This window comes from Saccopteryx bilineata, chromosome 3 (genome assembly GCF_036850765.1).
Source record: "Saccopteryx bilineata isolate mSacBil1 chromosome 3, mSacBil1_pri_phased_curated, whole genome shotgun sequence".
NCBI classification, from domain to species: domain Eukaryota; kingdom Metazoa; phylum Chordata; class Mammalia; order Chiroptera; family Emballonuridae; genus Saccopteryx; species Saccopteryx bilineata.
Window position 1 is genome coordinate 242,002,230 of NC_089492.1, and position 22,969 is coordinate 242,025,198.

Here is a 22,969-nt window from a genome sequence, read left to right on the forward strand (position 1 = left end):
TACATAGAAGAAGACATAGGTACTAAAATCATGGACCTGGGTTTTAAAGAACATTTTATGAACTTGACTCCAATGGCAAGAGAAGTGAAGGCAAAAATTAATGAATGGGACTACATCAGACTAAGAAGTTTTTGCTCAGCAAGAGAAACTGATATCAAAATAAACAGACAGCCAACTATATGGGAACTGATATTTTCAAACGACAGCTCAGATAAGGGCCTAATATCCAAAATATACAAAGAACTCATAAAACTCAACAACAAACAAACAAACAATCCAATTAAAAAATGGGAAGAGGACATGAACAGACACTTCTCCCAGGAAGAGATACAAATGGCCAACAGATATATGAAAAGATGCTCAGCTTCATTAGTTATTAGAGAAATGCAAATCAAAACTACAATGAGATACCACCTCGCTCCTGTTAGATTAGCTATTATCAACAAGACGGGTAATAGCAAATGTTGGAGAGGCTGTGGAGAAAAAGGAACCCTCATTCACTGTTGGTGGGACTGTAAAGTAGTACAACCATTATGGAAGAAAGTATGGTGGTTCCTCAAAAAACTGCAAATAGAACTACCTTATGACCCAGCAATCCCTCTACTGGGTATATACCCCAAAACCTCAGAAACATTGATACGTGAAGACACATGTAGCCCCATGTTCATTGCAGCACTGTTCACAGTGGCCAAGACATGGAAACAACCAAAAAGCCCTTCAATAGAAGACTGGATAAAGAAGATGTGGCACATATACACTATGGAATACTACTCAGCCATAAGAAATGATGACATCAGATCATTTACAGCAAAATGGTGGGATCTTGATAACATTATAAGAAGTGAAATAAGTAAATCAGAAAAAAACAAGAACTACATGATTCCATACATTGGTGGAACATAAAAATGAGACTAAGAGACATGGAAAAGAGTGTGGTGGTTACCAAGGGTGGGGGGGAGGGAGGACATGGGAGGGAGGGAGGGAGAGCGTTAGGGGGAGGGGGAGGGGCACAGAGAACTAGATAGAGGGTGACGGAGGACAATCTGACTTTGGGCGAGGGGTTTGCAACATAATTTGATGACAAAATAACCTAGACATGTTTTCTTTGAATATATGTACCCTGATTATTAATGTCATCCCATTACCATTAATAAAAATTTATTATAATAAAATAAAATAAAAAATAAAAAAAGAATTGGAAGTCAGAGAATTTAAAAAAACAAGTGATGTTTACTAAGGAAATAAGGGTACAATATGCTGTAACTGGGTTCTTATTCTAGCACAGAAGTAGCTTTCTCTATGCTTTCATTTATACAGTCAACTAAGCGTGCTGAGGTAAAGCTCATGATAGTGTGTGTGTGACTGTTACAAGCATATTTTACTAGAAAGAGAACACGTCAGTAGATTCCATTCATCTTAGATAGATGTTTTTATGTTCAGGAGTAGATTGGTAGGAGAAATACAAATTTTTCATTATTAGAAACTACATCACACCATCAGTGCTCAGTTGTTCTCAGATGATACTCATAGAATGGAACATAAATGACTTGAAAATCAAAGTAAATCTGCTTAAACCCTTTGAGTCTCAGATTTTTCATCTGGAAAAACTGGGTTCCAAATATCTGCCTCCTGTCAGTTGTTAAAGAAGATAAGTCTGTGAAGGCATTTAGCGCACTGCGTGACACCTGAGCGTTGGCTATCAGAGCAGGCCTTGAACTTCTCCAGCCACAGCTGGCCCTGAAAGCTTCAATTTGTGGTTCGCATCCAAGGAAATGGGACACATTTTCCTTAAAGCTGGTCTGCATCTCGTGAGCCATCTGGCATCTTTGAAAACATCTGGAACTCACTCAAAGTATATTACAGTTCTGGGAGGCATGTAAAATACAATTCTGTTTTCCCAGAATGTGAGACAAATTGAAGCCCAAGGGACGCTGGATACAAGAAGCAGCAGTTCCAGTCCAGCATCCTTGCTCCTGGACATAGGACTTCAGAGTGGCCCAGGAAGGGCCACCTGAGTTAGGAGGGGTTTTCTTTTTGAACAGTACTAAATCTCTTTACAGAGCAGTACAGAGAATCACAGACCACCTTACGTTTCTCATAAAATCTGTGCATTCTGTGCTGGACAGAGGTCACAGGCTGAGGCACATCCTCATATCCAACATTTCAGAGGGTTCACAAATGATCTGTAGATTCTCGGATAAATAAATGCAGTCCTGAAGGATAATCTTGGGTCCTGTCACTGAGATCAATGGAATTTTGACCACTGTCAAAGAACAGTATGAAAATATATCAAAGGTCCATTATCTTCTTTCTATAGACTCACTCGTCTTATTCCTCTAGCACACCTTTGATGCAATGACGGCTCTGGAAAGACTGCTGAGGCAAAGGATCTGCATACATTTATTAGCCACCTGCCCATTACCCAAGTAGATTCAATAGGCTTGTAGAATCTAAGAAACTCCCATGGACACAGGTTCAGTTTAACCACTTTGGGATATAATCTATATTTTTCATCTCTTGAACTCATTCTCTTTCTGCTGTACATCCCAAACTACTCCCAGAGCTTCCTCCCAGGAGGAGCTAGCTAGAACACAAGTGGCTGTAATTCCAATTGCTCTGCTTCATTTTCATGCAACTTCCTCCTTATCATCAATAGGGAGGCCCATCACTGAGGAAACCCGGAGTTTGTGAATGTGAAGTTTGTTCTAGTAGCAAGACTTCAACTATGACACTAGTTGATCTAGTGACCAGGACTATAAGACAGTCTTCTGCAGTTTTTCAGCCCCTCTTTGTATTTGGTAGTTTCTGTATCAGTGCACTCTGCTCTAAAACTATAAAATTATTTCTAGTAGCTTCAAATCCTTCCCTTCTTCCAGTTCAACAGCAATCCTTCTGAGCAATATGGCATTACTTATTCTATTCCCGCATTCAGCATGTTATCCACTCGGTGTGTTCTAGGAACTGTGATAAGGCTGAGGACAACAGACTATTACAATTTCAGGAACTCCGGGAAAAGGCAGCATTTTAAACATGTTGTCACAATTCTATATACCAAATATAGTGATGGCAGTAACTTTAAAGACCAAAAATTACCAACCTAGCCTAGTCTAAGAACTCTCCAGAGGAGGAAATGCAAATACTGAATCTTAGAGGATAGGTGAATTTGGCAGGGAATTGGAGGAAGCAGCAGAGGAAGGAATCAGAAAGGTATCCTAGGTAAGAGGAGCAATGAGAAATGGCCCTGAAAGGAGAGAGTATGGTTAATTCAGGGAACTGGTGATCACTTGTAAAGGCAGAACACAGTGAACACGTGGTGGCTGAGGATGGTGGGAGATGCTGCTCAAGTTGATGCTAGAATGGGAAGTAGGAGCTCATTTATGAAGTTCTCAAGGAGTGTCAGTTTTATCCTGAAGGCACAGAGGAATCATCAAAGGATATTAAACAAGTGAATGATATGATCAAATTTGAAATTTGAAAAGAGCACTGTAATAGAATATGGAGCATTAGAGGCAGAGAGATCCTTTAGAAGGCTAGTCCAGTAATTCACGCAAGAAATTATGAGGGTCTAAGTCAGGGCAGTAACAGGAGAAATGGAGATATTAAGGAGGTACAAAAGTAGGTCTTGATGACTAATTGGGTGTGGGCCCTGAATTAGAAGAATCAAAAATGACTCCTGGGGTTTGGGCTTTGGCAACTTGGCGAATGGTCTCTGAGACAGGAAACAGAAGTTTGAAAGGATAGGAAGGGATGATGAGTTCAGGTTTGAACATGTTGATCCAGGTTGAGAAAGGTTAAAATTAAATTATAATTTAAGGATCTTGAATATGGAGTTGAAGCATTTGGAGTAATTAGGATTGCTGAGGCCATAATGAAAAGTGAGAAGGGCAGGTTGAGGAAGACACTCATTGTTAAGGAAGAGGTGGACAAAAAGAAGCCATCAAAGGAGACTAAAAAATAATCAAAAGATGTGGGAGTGGCCAAAAAGCCAAGAGATCGGCAATGTCCATGCCCTGAAAAACCCATCTATAATTAGCACTGAAAAGTATTCATTAAATTGGAAACCAGGGAAGTTACTAGTGACTTGCTAAAAACAGTTTAAGTATAGTGACGGGGTAAAATGCAAATGAAGCCAAAAATGGGAAGAGAGGAAGCTGAGAGAGCATCTGTATACCACTCTTTCAAGAAGCATTTTGTGAAAATGAATAATTATTTCACATGAATAAATGAATATCTTATTTCTAAATAAGATAATTGAGTTATATTTGATTTTTTTAATTCCTTATTAAACAGAAGAAACTTCACATAATCACTTTCTTATTGAGCAAAGGTCATCAATATAATATTCATGCTTTAGAGGATTTTAATAACAATCCTGAATAACACTAAATTGCCAGGATTTGCTAGTAGACATTTCTATTACTCCTCTAAACTGTCAGCAGTTAGTTCTTAGTAGCTGTCAGCTACTTCTAGGAATCCGGATGTACTACTATTTCTAACCTGCTGTTCATTTTAGACTTTAACAAAACGCAATACTGCCAGAAGTAAATAAGCTATTTTTAGAATAATCTTTTAATATTGATGTTTAAAAATACATGAATAGGCTCTAATCATGATAAATTAATTCTTATTTATGGGGTAAAATGGAAAAATGTGACTAATTTCTACCCCTCGAAATTTATTTTTGCTAACCTCTGTCCATACACACTATACTCTTCAGTGTCTTCAACTCATTCATTCACTTCCTCATTCACCCATGTACTCATTTATTCAATAATTATTGATCTTTTATTTTGTAATTGTGCTAGGCAGTCAGGATAGAAAAATGAAGGAAACACAATTCCAACCATCAGTAAGACACTGTCTTGTAGAAAAGCTCTAATGAATAGATAATGACTGCCCAGCATGGAAAAGGGTATAAAAATATAATAGACTGGATAATGTCAAAACCCATGCAGTTTCTAAACAACACCATGCTCTTTCTCACCCATTATTTACAATGCATTTCGTCTTCCCAGAATTCTCCCTTGTTCTTCTGGCAAACTCTTAGCTGTTTTGTGTGTGTGTTTCAAATGCATCTTTTTTTTTTCTTCTGTAGGCTTCCCTGACACAACTCCCCTACATCTAGTAAGCAATATCTGCAAGTTTCAAACCCCAGATTTGTTGTTTGTTTCCTTCCACATGGACAAAGGAAAATTATCTTTTTGTCAGTGTTTTAAAGTCTAGATTTTATTATTATTTCGGTGTGGTCAGACTAACAGATCAGGAGCTGACTGCCATTGAAAAACTAGTGTGTTACTCACAGTTCCCAAGAGGAGGCGCATGGCCTGCCCACCACACAGGCCACATGGGAAGCACCAAGTCTATCAGAAAGCAGTAACAATAAGGGGAAAAAGTGGGCAAGAGTCTTCATTGTGGACTAAGCAAGGCAGGGTAACCAGGTTTAGGATTGACTAGATTGAATAAGTTGGGTCCTGGTGCATAGAGTCTGTCCCAACTGACCCAGTAGTCGGCCATGAGGTGACAAGGGCAGGGAAATAGTGGCCCAGTGTGAAAGTCTCAATAAAGGAGGTGGTTAGTTTCAATATGGAAGGCACACTTTCTTTCTTTCTTTCTTTTTTGTATTTTTTCTGAAGTTGGAAACAGAGAGGCAGTCAGACAGACTCCCGCATGCGCCTGACCGGGATCCACCCGGCATGCCCACCAGGGGGCGATGCTCTGCCCATCCGCAGCGTCGCTCTGGTCAGCCTCCGCTACGGGAGGGGAAAAGAGAGACAGAGAGGAAGGAGAGGGGGAGGGGTGGAGAAGCAGATGGGCGCTTCTCCTGTGTGCCCTGGCCAGGAACCAAACCCGGGACTTCTGCACACCAGGCCGAGGCTCTACCACTGAGCCAACTAGCCAGGGCCTAGAAGGCACACTTTCAAGCCAGTCCTTTACTATATCTAAGAATTGGTTAGCCCTGGGAGGAGCAATCTCTCTAGAGTCAGCAAAGCCCCATGGTGTCAAAATATCAGCTCAAAATAAAAAATCATGCTCAATGTAGTTATTATACTGAAGCTGCTCTCAAAATAATAATAGTTACTATTTAGCCCAAACACTAAATTAGACATTTCAATTTTTGTTCTTTGTTCCTTCCTTCCTTCTCTCCATTCTCCCTTCTTCTCTCTCTCTTTATCTCTCTCTCTTATTCTTTCTCTTCCTACTTCTTTCCTTTCATCTTCTCTGTTTCTCCTCTCTCCCTTTTTCTTCATGTTTCCTCCCATTTCTTCTTTTCTTCATTCAACAGATATTAATCCAATGTCTACTAAAAGTTGGAAACTATTCTAATTACTTATTCTTTTTATGTATTTTTCACAGAATACTGGGAAGTAGAAAACTCTAATCTTATTTAGTAAATGAAGTAAGTGGTCATGGAAAGGTTAGTAACTTCCTGAGTGCACACAGATCACAAACAGATCTGGTGTTTAGAATAAGTCCTGTTTTATCCCAAAGTCTATATGCTTAAACATTATGCTAAACATACACCATATGCTATCACACCCCTAAGTTTTACATGTTACCCACCCACCAACTTGAGAACTGAACTGGTTTGTCAGCTAGACTCAGGAAACTGCAGTGACACTTCATTCATTCATCCAAGTCATTTATGGAGCATCTGGTTTCTGGACTAGGTTCCATGATTTATTAACTATGTGACACTGAGAAAGTCAATTAATCTCTTTAAAACTTGGTTTCTTCCCACATAAAATGCAGATAGTAATATTATCATGCTAATACAATGTTTTATAAATCAAGTAGATGTACAAAAGCATTTTGCAATTTACCTATATAAAAGTATATGTAATTTCTAGACCTTGACCAACCCATTTTGTGGCGGAGAGAAATTTAACATAAGAATTGTACATTTAAGGCCTGACCTGTGGTGGCGCAGTGGATAAAGCGTCAACCTGGAAATGCTGAGGTTGCCGGTTCAAAACCCTGGGCTTGCCTGGTCAAGGCTCATATGGGAATTGATGCTTCCTCCTCCTCCCCCCTTCTCTCTCTCTCTCTCTCCCCTCTCTATAATGAATAAATAAAAAAATCTTTTAAAAATTAAAAAAAAAAATAAAAAGAATTGTACATTTCACTGACTTCCACGTAATAAATTATACCTGTGTGTCAACCAAATAAATATTTGCTGTTTGCTGAGCATTCAGTTGGACATTCATGTCTTAAATGATATCCTAATGGTTCAATGCACTTCAGGGTATTTATTCTTTGTCAACACCATATAGGTTCTAATCATGGAAAGAAATTCAAATTTTAATTTCATTACAGTGACTGACACTTTATATCCTTTCTTATTTGCAGGTCAGGGCTATATGTGGGAAACATGGATTATATCTGACTTTGAGCGTCCTAGAAACATTGCTTAGCCATCAAGATTTGGCTTACCAAAATGAAATAAAGTAAGTTGATTTTTTATTCACAGAGCCCTCTAAAAAGATACTAAAGATATGTCTTTAAACTAAAGTTTTATATATGAAACAATCAATTTCATCACCTAAAGACAGAGTTAAGAAATGTTTGCTTATATATATTAAGAGCAAATAGTCTTCTTAGCCATGATTATTGATAATCAAATTTATCATTTTACCTTAAACCAGTGGTCCCCAACCCCTGGGCCGTGGACCGGTACCGGTCCGTGGGCCATTTGGTACCAGTCCGCAGAGAAAGACGAAATAACTTACGTTATTTCCGTTTTATTTATATTTAAGTCTGAACGATGTTTTATTTTTTAAAAAATGACCAGATTCCCTCTGTTACATCCGTCTAAGACTCACTCTTGACGCTTGTCTCGGTCATGTGATACATTTATCTGTCCCACCCTAAAGGCCGGTCCGTGAACATATTTTCTGACATTAAACCGGTCCGTGGCCCAAAAAAGGTTGGGGACCACTGCCTTAAACAACTAAAATATAGAATGGACTAAATGAAGCAATAGTTTTCAGATCCTGTACAAGAAGCAGCACAGAGCAGTGATTCTTTTTCCTTCTTTTCCAAGTGAGAGAAGAAGAAGTAGAGAGACAGATTACTGCATGATCCTGACCAGCATCCACCTGGCAAACCCTATCTGGGGCCAATGCTCTACTCATCTGGGGCCATGCATGCAACTGAGCTATTTTTAGGGCCTGAGGCAGAGGCTCCATGGAGCCATCCTCAGCACCCAGGGTCAGTGTGCTTGAACCAATTGAGCCTTGACTGCTGGAAGGAGAGAGAAAAAGAGAGAGAGGAGGAGGGGTGGGGAAGCAGATGGGTGCTTCTTCTGTGTGCCCTGATTGGAAATTGAAACCGGGGTATTCATATGCAGGGCAGATGCTCTACCACTAAGCCACTGGCCAGGGCCAAAGCAGTGATTCTTGAAAGAAAAAACAAATGAGGTAAGTTCAGCTTATTGAACAAAGAGGTGTAATCCAAACTTAGCCCAGCATTCTCCTTGAGCTAAAGAGAAAGAGCATGAAGCTCAAGAAGGTCATCAAGGCTAGAATGCACAGTACAGAACAAGAGAGAGGAGAGATACCCAGAGAGTTCTTTCTGGAGTTTTCCAAAGAGTTACCCTTGAGTCTTCATGTGAGTACTAGCCAATTTAAGCATTTGAGGAAACCACCCAAGTCCAGAGAAAAAAGAACAAAGTGGAAAAATGCTTAGCTCTCACACAGGGTTGGGAATAGTTCCTGTTTTCACAAATCAGAGAGGAACACATGTGGCTTTGAATCGAGTCCTCAGAAAGTTACTGGGCTGCAGTGAGGCCAAATTACCTTAGACAAATTAACAAATTTTAAAAGTCCTAATAAAGTTCAAAATGATCAAACTGTTTCCAATTTACTTAACAACATCCAAAAACAAATCCTTCCCCCCAAAAAAACTTCTAAAGGAATCAAAAAATATGAAAAATGTAAAATTCACAATTTCTGGCATTCATACAAAATTAGCAGGCATGAAAAGAAGCAAAAATATAAAAGTATAATCTATTGGGAGAAAAACTAATTAATAGAAGCAAATTCACAAACAGAGATGATAAATAGTAGATCAGGGCATTAAAAGAGCAATTATAAATATACTTCACATGTTTATAAAAGCATAAACATAATGAGAGATATGGAAGATATAAAAAGAGAGCCAAAACCAATAACCCCAGTCTAATAATACACTTTAAAATAACCAATGGTCAAACAAGAAATCACAAGGGGAATTATAAAATATGTTGAACTGCATTAAAATGAAAACAACATACCAGTAATCCTTGGCTTTTCTCTTTTCTCACATTTTATATCCAATTCATCAGTAAACCATTAATAAATCAACTCTGTGTTCAGAATACATCCAGAACCTGGTCACTCCTCATCACCTCTATTGTTACTTAACACTCCATCCCAGCTACCATTATCTTTCTCCTGGATTACTATAATAGCCTTCTAACTGAACTCTCTTCTCCTGGTCTCTAGCTTATCCTCAATACGGCAGTTATAGTGACCTATTAAACTCTAAAATAGTTCATGTCATTGTTTTTCTCATAACACTGAAAGAGCATCTTATTTCACTCAGAGATTTAAAAAAATCAAAGTCCTTATAAAGTGTTCCAGATGCTCTGCTGCTCCCCCATCATGTCTCTGGCTCCATCTACAACTTCTTTGCTCATTATGTTTCAGTCACATTGTTCTCCTTGCTTCCCTAAGCACACCACGCACACATCCGCCATCACACCTTTCCTCCAAATGTTTCCTTTACCTAAAATGCTCTTTCCCCGGATACCTTCATGGTAACTCCTTCACTTTTCAAGGTTTTGCTCAAATGTCACTTTATCAATGAGACCTATACTAACCACCCTATTTAAAGTTGTAGTCCCCACCCATTCTTACCCATTACTGCTTTCCTTTTGCTTTCTTCTATACACTTATCAACCACTAATGTGTTCGGTAATTTGCTGATGTGTGATGTTTACTGTTATTATCTGTTGATTTCTAATAGAGTATAGACCAGGGGCCACCAAACTATGGCCCGCGGGCCGCATGCGGCCCCCTGAGGCCATTTATCCGGCCCCGCTGCACTTCTGGAAAGGGCACCTCTTTCATTGGTGGTCAGTGAGAGGAGCATAGTTCCCATTGAAATACTGGTCAGTTTGTTGATTTAAATTTACTTTTTCTTTATTTTAAATATTGTATTTGTTCCCGTTTTGTTTTTTTACTTTAAAATAAGATATGTGCAGTGTGCATAGGGATTTGTTCATAGTTTTTTTTATAGTACAGCCCTCCAACAGTCTGAGGGACAGTAAACTGGCCCTCTGTGTAAAAAGTTTGGGGACCCCTGGTATAGACTATAGTGTCATAAGGCAGGCAGGATCTTTGTTTTATTCACTGATGTATCCCAAGGGTCTAAAGCAGTGCCTGGCTCATAGTAAGTATTCAACAAATATGGAATTTAAGTGAACTAGAAAAGGAATGGAGCCTCAAAATACCCTTAAGGATACAGATACATGAATTCTAACTAGTCCGTAGCTCAGGCATGGCCAACATATGGCCCGTGTGCTGTATCTGGCCCGCGTAATGAGTTTATGTGGCCCGTAATTAAATTTTTTATATTCTCTGCACGACGCACTGTGGAAATGAAATAAGTGGTACTTTTAAATCGTTATACATAAACTATGATATCTAACCATTGTACAACAATGAAAGTTAGAATCTTAGCTACTCAGAAGTGGAAGTATCTTTGATTATTGGAAATGGAGATATTTAAGAAGATAGTGTGATACATAGAAAAAAATTCGCGTGTAAATAATCTAGGGTTAACTTCCAATAATTGGTCGAATGGATTCACGATACTTCTTTATTTTTAAAAAAAATTCCATTATAAGGATTTACAACTTTTGTACTCACCTGGGCAATTTTTATAAGCAATTGAATAATGAAAAATATGGAAATTTTTAAAAACTTGCCAAGGAATATTTAGTAATCTTCAGCTCAACTTATATTTATGAACAAACTTTTTCTCTGATGAATCTAAATAAAAGTACAACAAGACCAGGATTAAATGACTTACATTTGGAGGCTGTGTTAAGAATAGCTACTACAAGTATAGAGCCAGATATTAAAAAAATAATAGGCGATGCAAAATACCTCAACATGTCACATTAGTTTTTTTGTTAATTTGTTGTACTAAATTACTTACATTTATTCATAAATGACATAATAAAATTTTTTTACTTAAAACGAATCATTTTTGTATTTAACATTTTTTAATTTTAATATTTCATCTGGCCTGTGAAAACATTTTCTTTCTAATCTGGCCTGGGGGCAAAAACTGTTGGCCATGCCTGCCCTAGCTCATGGTCAAATTGAAGAAGGCCTTCTCTAATCACCTCATCAGAACCAGGTCCCTTGTTATTATATTTCCTAGCACTTATTATTACACTGTTCACAAAAATTAGAGGATCAGGGAATGTGCAGATACTCCAGTACTTTCAGCCTTTTCTATAGTGCATTTTTCACCAATGAAATAAAATTTGGTTTTGCATCTCACTTGCATAATTGAACAACTTTCTTTGACTTGTTGTTTGCTTTTCTGATGTTCTTATTTGATAAAAAAATCAAATGCTTCTTTTTTTATCGCTTCATATTCATTTTAAAATATCCCCTAATTTTTGTAAGCAGTGTATTTGTAATTACGCATTTATTTGTGTGATTTGTTAGTTTAATGTCCAGATAGTGATCTCCGTGCTAGTCATGGCAAAGAGCATGACTGCTACCCTCACATTTCATTCTCAACATCTTGAAGGTTGGTATCTGGCACATGGTAGGTACACAGTAAATACTGATTATTTTAGTTGTTTAACAAACATTTGTTGAGTGCCTGCTGTATACCAATCAGTATTCTAGTCATTGGAAATGCAGATATGAATAAAACAAAGCCCCTTCCCTCATGAAGCTTATATTCTAACAGGGAAGAGGAACAAGTTAGAATCTGTGGCATATCACTTGGTGATAAGAGCAGTACAAAATAACAAAGAAGAGTAAAGGTTATGGGAAACATCAACTGATAAATAAATGATGATAGAAAGTAGAGCTTAGTCAATGAATTTTAATCAGACCAGCTCTGACCATGGGCATTTCCCTTCTATGAAACCTTGGGGGGTGGCTGAGTTAGGATAGAGGGAGGTGGCTAAGCAGCAAAAACAGAAGTAGAATAAGAGCCAAGTAGAAAACCAATAAGCTAAAATTGGGAGGCTCCAAAAGGCAATAATATAAAGGGAGGAAATGCAAGTATCAAAGCTCACATTATGCCAGGTGTATATTATACTTGATTAAAAGTTTGTGTTCAAATCAAGAGTCTAAGAATCAGAGATATGAAATTAAGAATGAATGGGGGGGAAAATGAGGTTAGGCCACCTACATACCAATATTTTCACATTCCCATGATTTAATATGCATATAAGAGAAGTGTCCTGATTTCTTTACTCACCTGTCTTTTGACCTTTGAATGTTCAAAGGCATCAAAACCATGAAACCACTGAAGAATTGCATGTATAAGTGATAAACCTGTTTCATCCTTAAACAGTCATTGGCTAAAGCTTCTTCTGGTGAATGAAATCCATTCCCTTAAAGGCTTTGTATGCAAACCTATATCCTTAAGCGATTAAAGATGCAATTTAGACGCACACTTCAGGAGCTGAATGCACGAATCATTATTTTAGTACATATTGTCCATTAATCTGCTGTTCAACTGGGAACCCATTTGGAATGTGGCTGCTTGCTAATTAGCAGGATTCTAGTGCTGAGCTGCTTCCTGATTAAATGTCCTTTAGAATCAATAAAACATCAGGAGGGATTATGGTGATGTGGGATTAGCCCCATCTAACCAAATAAAATGAATTATGTTCTCTTCTTAAACTGTCACATTGCAAGAGCTGATGAGAGGAGCAATTTCGTGAATGCTGTTGCAAAGTTGTTCTTTGTGTGTGTGTTTTTATAACATTGAGATTTTGTTTTTTGCCATTTGCCTACCAATTAGCAGAGACATTACTGAATGACTGCCAGAGTAAGGCGATTTTGAGAAAGACTTGATTAGGATTTCAAATCTCTACTCTGAATCGCCCTTATGTAAAATGAGTTCAGGTTGTGCTGGATGGAAATTATTATCCCTGTTCTTGGCTAGGAACATGTAAGTCAGAATTAGCATTTAATGTTTCTGTGTGACTTTGCAATAAATGGTAATTAAGGAGGGCAGAGAGAGAACAGGAGGCAAACTAATACTCTAAAATTGTATTGGCAAAATTAAATGTTTCAAACCCAGTTTAAAACACAGGCACACAACCAAATTGTGTTGGGGTAGGGGATAAATAATGAAGCTGCTATGGAAGCTTCATAAATAAAGTGGAGCAACTGACACAGCCACAAGTAGGACTTATCATACACATCTGGCCCATTATTAAGAGTGCAATTAGGTTGAAAAGGACTGGTTTGATAATCCCAGGAACAACCAGAGGATTTTAGGAGATAAAGGAAACATGAGGTGTCTGATTCAGCAATTACTTTTTAATGGGAATAGGAAAATTGTTAGGCAGTGAGCTATTAGAGATGGGGTTTAGATTTACCCATTGGTTTGTTCTTGGAAACTGGAGCTGGATTTTAAGGGTTTGTTAATTTCAGTCTTCTCTTCCAGAAGCCTATAATTTATATGGGGTGAATATAATAACAATAATAAAGTTATTGTTATTATTAAGTCAACAGTTATATAGTACTTACTATATTCCAGTCAATGTTATAAGTACCTTATAAATATTGACTATTTTCATCTTTGCAAGTGCCCCCAGCAGGTTAGTACTATCGTTTTTCAGATGAGGAAACTGAGTCACAGAGGTGCTAAATCAGTATGTAATTGAAAAATGAATTCATCAATAGGCTTAGTCGAATGCAGGCTCTCTAGCTTCAGGATCTTGGCTCTTAATACATCATCCTACAAATCCTGCGAAACTCATAAGTTTATAGGTTGGTGACGAGGCACAGGAGACTCAGGCAAACTGTCTCAGGTCCATGGCTAGCTCCACCTTTGGGGTTGGTATTGAACACATTTCTGGAATGAGGAGCTGAGCATCTCCTGAGTTCTCCTCTAGAACCCAGGAAAAGCATAGGATACAGATGCAAAAATAGGGATGCTTGTAAGTTCCAGGAACAAATGTGATTCAAAGAAGCCCAGAGCTTGCAGGTGGCTCTTCTCACCAGTTTGAAACTCCCACTCTCCTGTTAGTCCTCATCCATGCAGAAAGGCAGCAGGAGCTCCAAAATCACACAGGCCAAGGTGGTTGGAAATCCTGGCCCAGAAATGCACTGGCTTTGGGATCTTGGGCAAGTAAATAATTTCTCTTAACCTTTATTTTCCATCTGTCAAATGGAAAAAAGAATCCTTTTGTCTGAATTTGAGTTTATTGCCTATGTGTTAGGGAAGGGCTTTGCTTCTCAGAACCAACTCTAGGGGAGAAGAATACAACTCAGGCTACGTGACCAAGGAAAATAGTGCAGTTAAATGAGCACTCCAGTAGGTGAGTGAAATAATGTAAACAAGTGGTCCCCAACCCCCGGGCAGCGGACCAGTACCAGTCCGCAGAGAAAGAATAAATAACTTACATTATTTCCGTTTTATTTATATTTAAGTCTAAATGGTGTTTAATTTTTAAAAAATATTTGCTGATTTACCTCCACAGGCAAGTGAAATAAAAGACAGGATAAACAAATGGGACTATATCAAACTAAAAAGCTGCCTGACTGGGCAGTGGCACAGTGGATAGAGCATCGGACTGGGATGCGGAAGACCCAGGTTCGAGACCCCGAGGTCACCAGCTTGAGCGCGGGCTCATCTGGTTTGAGCAAAAGCCCACCAGCGTGAACCCAAGGTCACTGGCTCCAGCAAGGGGTTACTCAGTCTGCTGAAGGCCCACGGTCAAGGCACATATGAGAAAGCAATCAATGAACAACTAAGGTGTTGCAACGCGCAATGAAAAACTAATGATTGATGCTTCTCATCTCTCTCCGTTCCTGTCTGTATGTCCCTGTCTATACCTCTCTCTGACTCACTCTCTGTCTCTTTAAAAAAAAAAAAAAAAGTAGAGCGTCGGCCTAGCGTGTGGATTCCCGGCCAGGGCACACAGGAGAAGCGCCCATTTGCTTCTCCACCCCTCCGCCGTGCTTTCCTCTCTGTCTCTCTCTTCCCCTCCCGCAGCCAAGGCTCCATTGGAGCAAAGACGGCCCGGGCGCTGGGGATGGCTCTGTGGCCTCTGCTTCAGGCGCTAGAGTGGCTCTGGTCGCAACATGGCGACGCCCAGGATGGGCAGAGCATCGCCCCCTGGTGGGCAGAGCAGTTGCCCCATGGTGGGTGTGCCGGGTGGATTCCGGTCGGGCGCATGTGGGAGTCTGTCTGACTGTCTCTCCCTGTTTCCAGCTTCAGAAAAATGAAAAAAAAAAAAAAAGCTTCTGCACAGCTAAAGACAATAAGAACAGAATAAAAAGACAAACTACACAATAGGAGAACATATTTGACAATACGTCTGATAAGGGGTTAATAACCAAAATTTATAAAGAACATGTAAAACTCAATACCAGGAAGACAAACAATCGAATCAAAAAATGGGAAAAAGAAATGAAAAGACACTTCTCCAAAGAGGACATACAGATGGCCAATAGGCATATGAAAAACTGCTCAACATCACTAATCATTAGAGAAATGCAAGTTAAAACCACAGTGAGATATCACCTTATACCAGTCAGAATGGTGCTCATCAACAAAACAACACAGAATAAGTGCTGATGAGGATGTGGAGAAAAGGGAACCCTCCTGCACTGCTGGTGGGAATGCAGACTGGGGCAGCCACTGTGGAAAACAGTATGGAGATTCCTCAAAAAATTAAAAATTGAACTGACTTTTGACCCAGCTATACCACTTTTAGGAATATACCCCAAGAATACCATAGCACTGTTTGAAAAGAAGAAATGCACCCTCATGTTTATGGCAGCATTGTTCACAATAGTGAAGATCTGGAAACAGCCCAAGTGTCCATCAGTGGATGAGTGGATTAAAAAGCTCTGGCATATATATACTTTGGAATACTACTCAGCCATAAGAAATGATGACATCAGATCATTTACAACAACATGGATGGACCTTGATAACATTATACTGAGCGAAATAAGTAAATCAGAAAAAAGAACTATATGATTCCATACATAGGTAGGACATAAAAATGATACTCAGAAACATGGACAAGAGTGTGGGGGTTACAGGGTGCGGGGGGGGGGAGGAGAGGGCAGGGTTTGGGGGAGGGGAGGGGTACAAAGAAAACCAGTTAGAAGGTGACGGAGACAATTGGACTTTGGGTGATGGGAATGCAGCATAACAAATGTCAAAATAACCTAGAGATGTTTTCTCTGAACATATGTACTCTGATTTATCAATGTCACTCCATTAAAATTAATAAAAATATACATATACAAAAAAATGACCAGATTTCCTTGGTTGCATCCGTCTAAGACTCACTCTTGATGCTTGTCTCGGTCACGTGATACATTTATCCGTCCCACCCTAAAGGCCAGTCCGTGAAAATATTTTCTGACATTAAACTAGTCCATGGCCCAAAAAAGGTTGGGGACCACTGATGTAAAGAAATAACATCTTTTTTTTTTTTTTCCCCTGAAGCTGGAAACGGGAGAGACAGTCAGACAGACTCCGCATGCGCCCCACCAGGATCCACCTGGCACGCCCACCAGGGGCGACGCTCTGCCCACCGGGGACGATGCTCTGCCCCTGAGGGGGGGGGGTGTCGCTCTGCCGCCACCAGAGCCACTCTAGAGCCTGGGGCAGAGGCCAAGGAGCCATCCCCAGCTCCCGGGCCATCTCTGCTCCAATGGATCCTCCTCTGTGGGAGGGGAAGAGAGAGACAGAGAGGAAGGAGGAGGGGGGGTGGAGAAGCAAATGGGCACCTCTCTTATGTGCCCTGGCCGGGAATCGAATCCGGGTCCCCCGCACGCCAGGCCGATGCTCTACCGCTGAGCCAACCAGCCAGGGCCAAGAAATAACATCTTGAACTGAGGGTATAAGAGATTGATGGCAAGGCACTTAAAATATCCCAAGCACGGAGCTAGATGCTTTACATGGGCTATCTCTTTTCATACTCCCAATAGCTCCATGAATTATATATTTTTCATACCCACTTCACAGATGAGTAAACTGAGGTTCAGGGATATTAAGTAAATTGTTCCAAAAGTTGGAAGTCTTTGAATCTCTGTTTCTGTATGGGCTGAATTATATCTCCACCCCCCATCGCTAATTCATATGTTGAAACAATTACTCTGAGGACCTCAGACTATGACTATATTTGGAAATAAGTCCTTTAAAAAGGTGATTAAGTTAAAGGAGTTCATTAGCATAAACCCTAATGCAATCTGATTGGTGCCCTTATAAGAAGAGAAATTTTGGACCACTAGAGAAAAGATCATGTGAAGACACAGCAAGAAACCTGCCATCTGTAAGCCTTCAGAAGAGGCATGACTTCCTGCACCTTGATCTTGAACTTCTAGCCTTCAGAACTGTGAGAAAATAAATTTCTGTTGGTTAAACCACCCAATAGGTGGTATTTGGTTATGGGAGCCTGAGCAAACTCTACAGCCCCTAAACGCTAACAGTCTCCTCCTTCTAGCATACTTTATACCCTCTTAGCTAGAGTAGAAGATTACAGGTTCACAAAGGAATGGCTAAAATGATTAAACTCTACAAATTATGGGAGTCTAACTATCTGAACAGACCTCTCAGCACTGTTCTATACTGCGTCTCAGCTGAGCGTGGTAAGACTTGTAGGAACTAACCAGATGCGACATAGGAAAGAGTATTTCAGAGAGAAAAGGAGCAGTATGTATCAAAACAAAAAAAGTGAGTAAGAACATAGCAAGTTTGGAGAACTACAGTTGTTATGACTGTAGCATACATTTCATAGGGGGGAAGGCAATGGGCTTGGGAAGGAAGCACCAGAACACCTTTGATTTAAGCCTGTATAACCTCAGAGAAACATGCCACCTGTAATTAATTTCATCAGGATTACAAGTATGTTTCTATGAGATAGCTCACATTTTTTTGTTTGGTGTAGTTAGGCTTTTGTTTTTTTTTCGATATGTAAGACGTTTTGTATAAAATGTCACCCATTTTACTACCTCTGATTAAAATTCCAGTGAACAAATAAAGAGACCAGAAAACAGACCAGTAGCAAAAAATTAATTGTGCTAGAATCTAGAAGGAAACTTTACCTCCTATAAATAAATGGAATCTGGGAAAACCAATGAGGTATCTAAAAGAGGTACAGAAGACAGAAGATATGCTGTGCCTTCACCACGCCTTGCCTTGATTTGGAGACCCCAAGTCTTAACAACCAGAAAATAATACAGGGGTACTTTCTGCAGCAGCCTGAGTACTGTTCCCAACCCCGCCTTCCCCCACCCAAGGATACACAAACATAAACTTACCCGCTGTCAACAAAAGGCCACTGCCACCAATCTAATGCCAGCAGGAGTTCGGAGTCTGGGATTCTAAGCAGGAATAACTTTATTCAGATAAACAATTTACAAACCCAGAAAGAAGAGACCCAGAAAATAAAACAAAAGTGATCATACAGAGGAGGTACAGTAGAGGGAAAGACCCCTTATATCAGGGGTCAGGAACCTTTTTGGCTGAGAGAGCCATGAACACCACATATTTTAAAATGTAATTTCGTGAGAGCCATACAACGACCCATGTACGTTAGGCATTATCCAATAAAAATTTGGTGTTGTCCCAGAGGACAGCTGTGATTGGCTCCAGCCACTCACAGCCATGAACATGAGCGGTAGGAAATGGATTGTAATATATGAGAATGTTTTATATTTTTAACGTTATTTTTTTTAAAAAAAGATTTGTCTGCGAGCCAGATGCAGCCTCAAAAGAGCCACATCTGGCTCATGAACAATAGATTCCCGACCGCTGCCTTATATCAAGCAAGTTTCCACCTTACCCGCCTGATTGGTCCATTTCTATGCAAATGAGAAATCCAAATTTACACAGCCAGATTGGTCCAAGTCAAACATTCTGATTGGTATTATGAAGCTGTTCCAACTGGTCGGTAAAGTTGCAAATATGTATATAGCTGTACATTTGTGATTGGACAGAAAGATCTCACGCCATTGGTTGAAAGAGGATATCAGGAACTCTCATATAAGGGTCAGTTCTGTGGGCTAGAATACAACGCAAGGCTGGCTGCTCAGACTGCCACTCTTTCTTCTAAGTGCACTATGCAGAGGCCTCTGTCAGCAATCGCTGCTAGGCTCTGGTTATGAAGTTGCACCCAATTAACCACAAGGCATTCTTGGCAGGTTATTTCTTCTTGGGGTCAATGCCACACACTGATTTCTGTACCTGTGCAGAGAGCAAAGCTCCCAGGAATAAGAGAGCAGAATGTTGGGGTAAGGAAGGCAGGAAGGGGAAAAGCTGGCCGTGATGTTAATCTGGTGAAACAAAACTTCTGTAAATACAGTTGTGTGAACTGGATCAGATGGAGAAATCTCTGGTGATTGTTATGCTGAGGAGTATATTGATTATGGCATACCAGTTAGTGTCCGATATTCAACATGTGGAATGAGGAGATCCCACTCTCAGTTAATCCCAACAGAGAGCCTCTTGGCATCCAGGCATTGGTGGCATTTGCCACTTGCCCTTTACTAGCAAAATTAAATCAGAAGTGGGTTAGGCCAAAGGAAATCTACCCAACTCATCTGCTATGTTGTGCTGAATGGCAACTGTTCCTCATATGACCATGAATTAAAGAAAACAAAACAAAACAAAAAAAAATAGAAGGCCTAATTTTTAAAAAATACTGTACTGCAAATGTGAAGAGAGAATTATGATCCTGCAAACTTCACCTAACAATAAACTTTTTAAAACGATTTACTCCAGAAACTAGAAAATATTTAGAAAACCAATTGGGTTCTCCTTGGAATGTAAGAAACCATGTCCTCTATTGAAACAAATTGAAAAGTAATAAGCATAATGAGATTAAAAGGTTATAAAAATAAAAATTTAGGAAGCACAGAAAGTGAATAGAAAAAAAAAAAAAAGAAAAACCCTCACTCTGGCCGGTTGGCTCAGCGGTAGAGCGTCGGCCTGGCATGCGGTGGACCTGGGTTCGATTCCCGGCCAGGGCACATAGGAGAAGTGCCCATTTGCTTCTCCACCCCCGCCCCCCCTCCTTCCTCTCTGCCTCTCTCTTCCCCTTCCACAGCCAAGGCTCCATTGGAGCAAAGATGGCCCGGGCGCTGGGGATGGCTCCTTGGCCTCTGCCCCAGGCGCTAGAGTGGCTCTGGTCGCCGCAGAGCATCACCCCCTGGTGGGCAGAGCATCACCCCTGGTGGGCGTGCCGGGTGGATCCCGGTGGGGCGCATGCGGGAGTCTGTCTGACTGTCTCTCCCCGTTTCGAGCTTCAAAGAATAAAAAAATGAAAAAAAAAAAAAAAAAACCCTGGCAAAATCTGGATCATTTGAAGCAAGCAAAAGTTGCTTGAAAAACTTCTATAGCAGAATTAAGAGGAAACCAGGACTATAAGTGTTGTGGTTAACTGGATTTATTGTTTGTCATTTTATAATATATACAGATATCCAGTGGTGGGATTCAGCTGTTTTGCACCAGTTTGGCAGAACCAATGCCTAATTTTTAGTTGAGTTCGGCAAACAGGTTGTTAAAATGGCACTTGTAATCAGGGTTCGCTCTAAGGTGGACCCCTGGAGCAGCCATCCAACGTGGAAATCACAGATTTACATTCCTTACCCTTTTTAAAAATTCATCTGCACAACAGCATATTCTAAGCGCCCGTAGTAATGTTCAATTCCGTCCATAAGTAAAAAAAATTGCAAGTAAGGACACCAATCAAGAAGCAATATGGAAATATCTTAAATAACAGTTTTATTGTTTTTTGTCAGGTATTATTTAATTTTCTTATTCATATTTTAAAACTTTTTCTTATAACAATCTGATTTTGTGTATCTCTTTTATTGTTCTTATTTAAGTTTAAATACATGAATTAACAAACTACCTTTAAGTATAACTTTTTTTATACATAAAATGGTCATTAGGGCAGAGAACATATCGTTAAATTATTTGAATCCCACCACTGCATATATCAAATCATTTTGTTGTACACCTGAAACTAATACAAGGCTATGTAAATTATATCAATAAAATATGAAACAATCCAGAAAATCTGAATACCACTATATATTTCAGGATATGATGGCATTTATGTTAAATCTTTATATCAGCAAACCTTTTCTATAAAGGGCCAGATAGTAAATGTTTTAGGCTTTGGAGGTCTACAGTCTTTTGCAACTAATCAGTTATGTCACTACAGCCTGAAAGCAGTCATAAACAACACATTAACTAATGGCTGGGGTTGTGCTCCAATAAAATATTATTTACTAAAAAAAATATAATCAGGACATAATAAAAAAGAAAAATTAACAATAAAAAAACTAATGTAGGCAGTCCCCAGGTTACAAACGAGATAGGTTCTATAGATTTGAAAATATTTAAGTATTTCTATGCCCAGAAAGGAAAAAATAAATACTATGTTAAGACAAACATCCATCTAAGCTGTATTTAATAGGTAAATGTACCTGTTCCAACTTATATACAAATTCAACTTCCGAACAAACCTATAGAATCTATTTCTTTGTAACCCAGGGACTGCCTGTACATAATATCAATTTTGAAATGTTCCCAAAAAATCTAAAGAACAGAAAAGAAAATAAGAAAAGATAAAGGATATAGAAGAATAAGACTAGAGATTGAACCCCAGAAGACTTGGTATTGTGGAATAAGAAAATAGAAAAATTGGACAAGAAGGAAAAACAAAAGTTACAACTGAAGAAACTTTTCAGAGATGGAAAATAAAAAGAAAAAATTCTCTGTGTACAGATCAAAAGGATTCACTTATTGCTCTGTACTAAATGCAGAAAATAATGTATCCATGTCGATCCTAACAACATTTTTTTATTCAAAGACAAAGAAAAGTATTTAAGTCTTCAGGCCAAAAACAAAACTAAACCAAAACAAATAAAGGAAAAAAATTATTATAAATGAACAAAAATCGGGCTGACTTCAAACTTCTGCAATAATTAATGTCAGAAGAGAGTGGAACTGTGTTCATGGAATTCAAAAGGGGGAAAAAATGTAACTGAAGCCAAGTTATATTACATTCATGTGTAAAGCCACATATTCAATGGTCAAAGGCACAGGACGGGGAGTCAGACAGCCAGTGTTTCAATCTTGGCTGCAGTATTGATCCATGTCCTTGGGCAAGTTATTTACATGTTTCATAAAGTGGTTGTTTCAATTAAATGAGAAATGCACATAAAGTATTCAGAATGCTCACTGAAGGCTATTTTAACTTAATAAATTAAATTGAAGTTAGAATTTGAACTCACATCTGTCTGAATCTAGGATCAGAATCACAGACCTTGTCTTCCCATCCCGATTTCTTTGACTTGATATTGGGTGTGTGGCACCTGCTTCTGGTAACCAGAGCCCATTCTCACATTTAAGTTGTCAATGGCTTTTTGAAGGTCCTAAAATGAAATACAAAGTATGGAAGATTTGACATTGGGTGGTCGGTGCACAATGCAATATACAGATGATATATCATAGAATTGTACACTTGTAACCTATATAATTATATTAAACAGTGTTACCTCCAATAAATTTTATTTTAAAAGAACATGCAAGAAAGACAATATTTTATTGGAGGGATTTTAAGAAGTATATTGGTCATATCAGTCCTATACACCATTTAAATCAGATAGTGTCAATACTTAGAAAATTCTCCCACAGTCTCCTTCCCCTACTAGCAGCACAGAATCAAGAAGGGGCAAGAGTTTCT

At 39.1% G+C, this 22,969-nt stretch overlaps 1 protein-coding gene across 1 annotated transcript in view; it reads left to right on the plus strand.

The window, feature by feature from the left end:
* C3H1orf87 (chromosome 3 C1orf87 homolog) overlaps positions 1 to 22,969 on the plus strand; it is an 82,295-nt gene that overhangs the window by 39,429 nt on the left and 19,897 nt on the right. Inside the window, 1 exon segment of the mRNA XM_066264989.1 lies at positions 7,348 to 7,445. Within this exon segment, the coding sequence (XP_066121086.1) occupies positions 7,348 to 7,445 (98 nt within the window).